General features: G+C 37.6%; 1 protein-coding gene across 1 annotated transcript in view; it reads left to right on the top strand.

The window, feature by feature from the left end:
* The window catches only part of LOC106871279 (aspartate aminotransferase, mitochondrial), a 13,790-nt gene extending 12,473 nt beyond the window's left edge, over positions 1–1,317 (top strand). Inside the window, exons 10-11 of the mRNA XM_014917643.1 lie at positions 93–243; positions 828–1,317. Of these exons, the coding sequence (XP_014773129.1) occupies positions 93–243; positions 828–950 (274 nt within the window). The 3' untranslated portion in view covers positions 951–1,317. The remainder of the gene's footprint in view (positions 1–92; positions 244–827) is intronic.
* Positions 1,318–8,066: the final 6,749 nt, after the last annotated feature.

The following is an 8,066-nucleotide window of genomic DNA, read 5'->3' as shown; positions in this document are numbered from 1 at the left end:
TATATATATATATATATATATATATATATATATATATATATGTATGTATGTATATATATAAAGTTACTATGATTAAGTTTATGTTGTTTCAGGTTGACAGAGGTGAAAGGTATGGCTGACCGTATCATTGGTATGAGAACGAAATTAGTGGAAGGTTTGGCTAAAGAAGGTTCTTCCAAGAACTGGCAACATGTTACAGACCAAATTGGTATGTTCTGTTTCACTGGATTAACACCTGACCAGGTACGTCATCTTCCTCTTGTTGTTGTTGTTGTTGTGTCTGCTGGAGAGAGGGTGTCACTGTGGTGTTGCAGTGCAGCAGAATGTGGTAGATTGGGTGGTGCAGTGTTGTGGAGTGGTCTTGTAGTACAGTGCAGTATAGTAGTGTTAGTGTTGTTGGAATGGAATCCATGTCAGTAGTTAATAAACTTGCCTAAGGCTGCTACACAGTGTAAAGTGGTTATAGTAGTAGTAGTATAAACACTGGTGCGTCTGTGTGTCTCTGTGGGGTGGGAGGTAGAGGCATGTAAGTGATGTGGTAAAGAAGCAGTTGTCAGATCAGTCTGGAACAAGGGCAGATAACTATTTGGTCCTTAATGTCCAGCACTCAGTTGTCAGGTGAGAGGTCAATGAGGGTCCCCCATCTCCAAACAAAGGTCCCCTCTCTTTCATATTGTCAGTGGGCACGTGAATGTAGAAGAGAAATAAAGGAAGAAGGGTAAGGGGGTGGGTGGAGTTGGTAGGTGTGCGTGTGAATTAATATTCATGTTGATTAAAAACAAAAGTTAATTATGTTCCTGTTTAATTTTTTTCTCTTATCATTGTAGGTTGAACGTTTGACAAAGGAGTTCTCCATCTATTTGACAAAAGATGGTCGTATATCCGTGGCTGGCGTATGCTCCGGCAATGTCGATTATTTAGCCCATGCTATACACACAGTAACCAAATAGTTAATTTTATATACCCTATACAGCGCTCTCTATTACTTCAACTCCCTTCTTGCATCTGTAATCCTATCCTACTGAAAGAACTGTTGGAAGATTCCATTAAGTTTTACATACTTCTACCCGCGGTAGATTAGAGCCGTCTTATGAGGTGGCACCACTTAGCACAGCTTTCAACTCCAAATACATGAACAAAATCGATTTCAAGGAAAGTCTTTTTTTAATCTTTTAAATAAGCTTACATCTAATTATATACACACACATACGTGCACTCACATATGTACATAATTTTTTGTTTTTAGAAGAAATTATAAAAAAAATAAACCAACAAACCCCTTTTGTGACGGATAAATAAATTTGACAAATAATTTTCTTTCTATTGTTGTTGTTTTTCTTCCACCACCTTTTTTATGTTTGTATTTACAAGTTTTCAAATCCTGATGATGGCTTTAACAATAGCTAAAACTAAATCCATAATCAACTCATTTGTTTATCTCCCTTGCTGCTGCGTGATAGACATGGTCTATTTTTCACAATGAGATTAAACATAAGCCTTCTATTCAGCAGAGCACCTGCTCCTGTTCTTCTTAGTTTCTTATCTCTCAATGCTACACCCCACTTTGTTGAGAGTGGGGAGTCTTACCTTGCAGGTATTTGGTAACCCTCATTGCTGCCGATGATGCCAGGTAAAAAGCACCCAGTACATGACAGTGTTAGGAAGGGCATCCAGCTGTAGAAACCATGCCAAAGCAGACATTGGAGCCTGGCACAGTCCTCTTGCTTGTTTGTCCATGTTGAACTGTCTAACCCATGCCAGCATGGGGAAAAGGATGTTAAATGTGTGGATGAGTAAAATTGAGTGAAATGCTAAAAGCATTAGGAAGTTTGTAGGAAATTGTGTAAAGTTATAAGTTGGTATTTACGATGCTGGGGCCAATTGGAATGTATAAAACAGCAACTTAATAATAGGCCGAGAGGGTTGATGTGGTTCACCTCCCTCTCTTTCACCCTGATTATTAAAATGTAAGAAAAACTTCCCTAGCTTAGCTAGGTAAAGTCCCTGACAGTCACTGAAACAGAACAATCATCTCCAGGTATTTTGTGAAAATAAGCTACTGTTTTGGTCCCAGGATGAAGACAACTATCACAAGTAAATCCATTAAGAAGCTCGTTCCAGATTCTCTGTTCAGAAATGCAGAATGTTGTCCATTAGATCGATCATGCAACACGAAGTTGGTGGTGTATGAAACTGAAATTGATAAACCAAACAATGGAAAAGAAAAGTTACATTGGTACATGTGAAGGTGAGTTAGAATCATGAGGCAGCCTTCAGACACAATGATAAAAGTAGTTCCGCGACATGAGCAAGCTACATCTGGACATTGAGAGAATACAACGCCAGCTGCAGCAACAGAGTGACTTCAAATGCTGGAAGTCACACACAAATGGATTTTTTGCACAGCAGAAAGAACTCAATATGCTACTCAAATCAAAGATCTTCAAAAACTAAATTTGAAAAATGGGATGGTCACCAGATATATTCTCATGGTTAAATTCATCTTGACTAATTGGAAAATGTCACCTACAGCATTACATCGTCTACATTTTCGTCTTTCAAACATCCAGTGTTTGTATTCAGCTAAGCACACACAACCACAACAATGCAGATATCTGCCTAATAGTCCCAACACCCTGGATGTTCTAACATTCCTATCATCCTCAACAAAACACAATTTTAGATAATGCAAGCACAGGTGTGGCTGTGTGATAAGAAGTTTGCTTCCCAATCTCATGGTCCCAGGTTCAGTCCCACTGCATGGCACATTGTGCAAGCATCTTCTGTTATAACCATGGGACGACTAAAGCCTTGTGAGTGGATTTGGTAGATGGAAACTGAAAGAAGCTGTCGTATATATGTATATGTGTGTGCGTGCATATATATATATGTGTGTGTGTGTGTGTGCATGTCTTTGTGTCTGTCCTTTGCCATCACTTCACAACTGGTGTTGACGTGTTTTTGAGGTAGATTCGTTTTGTTAAAACTCTCCAAGGCTGTGCTCCAGCAGGGCTGCAGTCTAATGAATGAAACAAGAAAAAGATATAAGAAAATCCATGTGTAATTCGTTCAGCCATTTTCTCAACTCGCCGACAAGGGTTACAACTTAGATTTGCGTAAACCTGAGTTGTTACCCCTCCCCCAATAAATGCTCGCACACCACACGTCTACTTAGGAAATCTTAGAGATTATTGTCGGTCAGTTGAGGTATGGAATGAGGTAAGCTGGTAGACTTGACCGGAACTGAGCCCCTGGGGGGCAACAAACTTAAGCTGTTGCCAGATATCATTTAAAATGCTCTTTCTTATAAAATATTTATTACTTTGAAATTTATTGAGAGTTTTCAATTGCTGATCCCATCAACAAATGAACAGTATGCACGCAGGCGCGTACACACACGCACACTATTTATAAAGTGGCAATTAAAGCGAACGATATATATATCCATTAGGTTGGAACTCCATATATTCCATTTCAACCCGACTTAGATGCCAGGGGAGAAAATTTGTGGTGTAGCGAAATTTCGTGTTAAAAGTTTACTGGTTGGTTCCAGACTTTCTAAGGTCCAACCACTGACCACATTACAGCGACCTCCATCTTCGTCGTCAACAACATCTCTACACAGCACCAACACACTGCACCGGTTCTAACACATCGCTGTTCATGAGTTTCTCACCAGGGTTAACAGCTAACAAACAACACACACAGCTGAACAAAAGGTCCATCAACCACTTCGATTCAGCTTGTGCATATATACGTGTGACCACATGAAATGTGTTTGAAGTCATCACCTTCGTTCCATGTATTTCTTTACCGGGTTACCACAATAACATAACAGCCTTCTGAGTTTCATTAGATGGAACAACAACCTATCCAACTAAATGAGCAACGGAGTTGATGTGTGAAGCAATGTTTTAAGCTGAGATGTGAAGATTATGGAAGATGAGACAAATTCGAAACCTAGAGGTCAGCTGGTCATTGTGTTTGTGTGTGTGTGACGGTGGTGACCACTCGTTTATTATTTTCCAAGCCTTCAACAAGAGGCTGACCGTTGATATGCCTTTTGTCGAAAAGCTAGGACATGAATCTTGGATATATTTTTAGCCTGAAAATGAATTATGAGAGTAAGGTTAAGAAGAATCGAACTAAACGTTTTCTTTTAAAAGTTGATCGCAACATAAACAAGAAAACAAATTTCTTGTTTCCAATGTAGAGAAAATGTAGACAAAATAAATAAATATAAAGTGACGAAAATATCGAGATTTTCTGTGAGTGGATCCAAAGTTTTGCAGATCAAATCTTTGCGTAAGTTAAATAAAAACGATTTTCGAGTGGACTGAGATCAAATGCTGTGGTAGACGTGGGCTATGCAGTGTGTGTGTGTGTGTGTGTGATATTAAACAGTCTTGTAGAGAAGAGATATGGAGAAGATGTGGGATGAAGGGGTGTTCTATAAGTGGAGATATGGAAGGGGAGGACCGCTGAGACTTGGATGAGGCGGATCAGAAGATACGGAAAGGATGAGAGATCAAACTGGATTAAAACCTGACAATATGGAAATAGTGGATCGAACAAAGGGAGAGATAGAGGGGAGGGTTCAAATAGCTTGAAGTCTTAAATCATGAAAATGGAGGAGGGTGGGAATAAATAATACTTTTGACTCGAAACATTAGGATTGTGAGAGGTCAAAGTTTTAAATTGGAGACATGAATATGACGGATTGATCTGTGTTGTGGATTTGAAACATTGAGGTCGTGTGTTGGACGATGATATTGTGCTGAGGCAAAGAAATGACGTAAACTGAAACGATTTGGTTGGTTTTGGATTATGAGGAGGACGGGAGGGGAATCACAGGAATGGTGTTAAGAAATGCAAGTGGTGGTTGAAACAGCTCTGCGAATTCAGCCCCACAACATCTTATTCTTACTTTCTTGTACCTCACTGATTTCTTGTTCATACCATTTATCAGTTTGGTCAGAATCTAGCTTTCTTCATAACTTCCAGTGGATTACTCTGCCTAGGTTGTCATGTCTTTTCTTGTCTTCTTCTTCTTCTTCTTCTTCTTTTTATTATTATTATTATTAAGGCGGCGAGTTAGCAGAATATTTTTCACACTCTCTCTCTCTCTCTCTATATATATATATACATACACACACACACACACACATATATATATATATACAGAACTTTTTCTCGCTCTCCCTCTCTCTACATCTCCCCTACCCTCTCTCTTTATTTCTCCCTCCCTCCTCTTGACAGCTACAATGGTGAGTTCTCAACGAACAGAAGAGTCTCAATAAATTACCAACTCTCCAAACCTCATTTCTTCTTAATGCCAAAAGTAATAACAATCAAAGTCAGAAGAATTGCTCTTCTCTTCGACAAAGGAGTTCTATCTTGACGACAAATGGATTCTTTTTTTCTTTTTTTTTTATATATCTTCAGCTCGAAATATTCTGAATAAAATTTATTTGCCTGTCAATTTTCGTGCTCACCTCTCGTTCCAGTCCCATTCTCGTCTTGTTTCAACTTGTTCCTCATTAATATGATTAATGATTAATGATTAATGAGTCTTGGTGTCGTGATTTAGTTGACGACTTTTTGGTTAATGACACTTTAATAGAACTGGGTGCCTTGAGTTGAGAGTGAAATAAAATTTTAACGAGTGTTGGGTGTGGTATAAAGTCAGACCGTGTCTTCTGCGTAGGCATTACTCCAAGCAATTAAAAACAAAAGTAAATGGCATTAAAAACGGCGAATCAAAACTCAAACAGGAAGAATTTCAGCGGCTTTAAAAACAAAGATAGGAAAATATTTGAAACATTTGAGAGCAAAGCAAGTTGAACAGCCAGAAGAAAATCTGAATGAGGTTGGGCGAACTAAAAATAGACTCTTTTGTTAGTTTTTGTTTCAAGTGTAGGTATTTAGGTAAGAACTGGATATTATGATTAAAATAATTTACTTATTGTTTTAAGAAAACATGGGAAATCTGCTGCGAATTGTCCCAGAGTGGTAAAGCGTTTTGTTGACGGTTTATTAATGCCTAGCGCTTACCCTGATTGTTTACTATCAACTCTGGTTTAAACCCTTAACGAAGAACAAACTTTAATGAAATATTCTAGCGATATCCATCTTGTCTATATTTTGGAAAATACTCGCCTAAAAGTTCGTGCTTAAAATCTGTTACCATTAGCGAACATCGACAGGAGGTTTAGTAGTTATGTATTTGCCAATTGAATTGACAATCTAGAAGCTCATATGCTCAATTACTTTAAATACAGTAGCTAATGCGACCCTCAGTATAAATATATGAGTCCCCGTGGTCATCAGTACAGTTACACAAGCTCAAGTAGTCTTAATTTGAAATGCAATAATTTGTATAGACCTTATTTTGAATTCCATAGCTCATCTGCTCTTCATTCGAAGCAATGTTTACACTTGACGTATTATAACGCTCCAGTGAATTTCAGTTTTGTGAGTCTAGTCATTAAATCGTTGTTGGTAGTAAAACAATATTACGTAGGTTGCGCGTGATGGTGAAAATAACCACATTATTATCATTAATAATAATAATGATGATGATGATGATGATGATGACGACGACTACGACGACGATGATGATAATAATAATAATAAGTTCTTTATTATCTGGAACATTTGTATTTACATATGTGCAGCAATTATTTGAATAAAACCTTGTAGTAACGCCGTGCGCATGCGTAGTCTCACGCATGCGTGGAATTAAACAACCAAGCGTTCCCGCTTCTATTCTATCTCTTTCTCGGTCGGCCGGCCATGAGCATGGACGTGTCAAGCAGTGTCTCCAACATTCCAACCTGGAGATAGTCTCTTTCTTGCTGGCCAGCAATAGAGCATGGACGTGTTTAGCTGTCACTCTCCATCTTTCGGACTTACGCTAGACAGCTCGCTTACATCTACATAACAACGTCCCAACAACTATGCTCACACACACAGAAGCTGTAACAACAAACAAGAGCTAAAGATATATATATTTACCACCTGAATAAATGTTGTTTAAGTTGATAGTCTGGCGTTCAGCGTTCCGTTATATATTCATTAATTTTATATAGGAAAGTCAGGTATACATCTAATGATGTATAACCCACTTTCCTATAACCTCATGCATGAGCAGATAGCATAATTTCTTCATCAAAGACAATGATTGTCTTGTAAAACCCACAGTCATTAAAAGACACACAAGATGTCTTCTTCATAAAAATAAAGTTGGTTAAAGAAACAGTCCAGAGAATAGAAGGCAACCAAGATGTCTTCTTCATAAAAGACGATGCAATACCATTCTTTAAATAGTTTTGTTTGAATTAAGTAATTTTAGTCTTATGTTTAATTCATAGTGAAAAGGTTAATTAAATAAATGATTACAGCTATTTCGGGCAACTTTCTGTATTAAAAGGGAAAAGCCTATTTAAATACTCCACCTTAACTGACTCACATTCCTATTCTTGGACAGGAGATAAAATTGTAAAAATTCTTATTAGCACAGTCGTAAACTTTGATCCGACGTCATCAGTGAACATTTCTACTGTGTCAAGACAAAACAGCTGAGATATAATTTTCATATTAACAACATTTAACTGTGACACATACTATTAAATAATAATAATAATAATAATAATAATAATAATAATAATAATAATAATAATAATAATGATAATAATAATAATAATAAACGCCCTGATGCAGTACCTGGCACTGGCTCCCGTGGCTTCTGGTCTGAACTGATTGGAAATGTTTTCATGTACATTGTTTCGTCTTGGTATAAAAGATGGCCTACAGCAAATATTCTGCTCAATACCACAGATTTGCTTGTCCTTAACCAGTTGAGCATGTCCCTTGGTGGCTGACGATATGTGCATCTCTGATCACGAGCAGAAGTAGTAGTGGTGGGGGAGCATTGTAGCCATATGTTGAGAAGAATTCTTTGGGGTTTGGATAATTCACCTCTGGAAACATATACATACATACATACATACATACATACATATATATATATATATATATATACATACATACATATACATACATAC

Source organism: Octopus bimaculoides, chromosome 20, assembly GCF_001194135.2.
Source record: "Octopus bimaculoides isolate UCB-OBI-ISO-001 chromosome 20, ASM119413v2, whole genome shotgun sequence".
Taxonomy (NCBI): Eukaryota; Metazoa; Mollusca; class Cephalopoda; order Octopoda; family Octopodidae; genus Octopus; species Octopus bimaculoides.
Note: the sequence above shows the minus strand (reverse complement) of the source record. Positions and strands in the feature narration are given on the sequence as shown.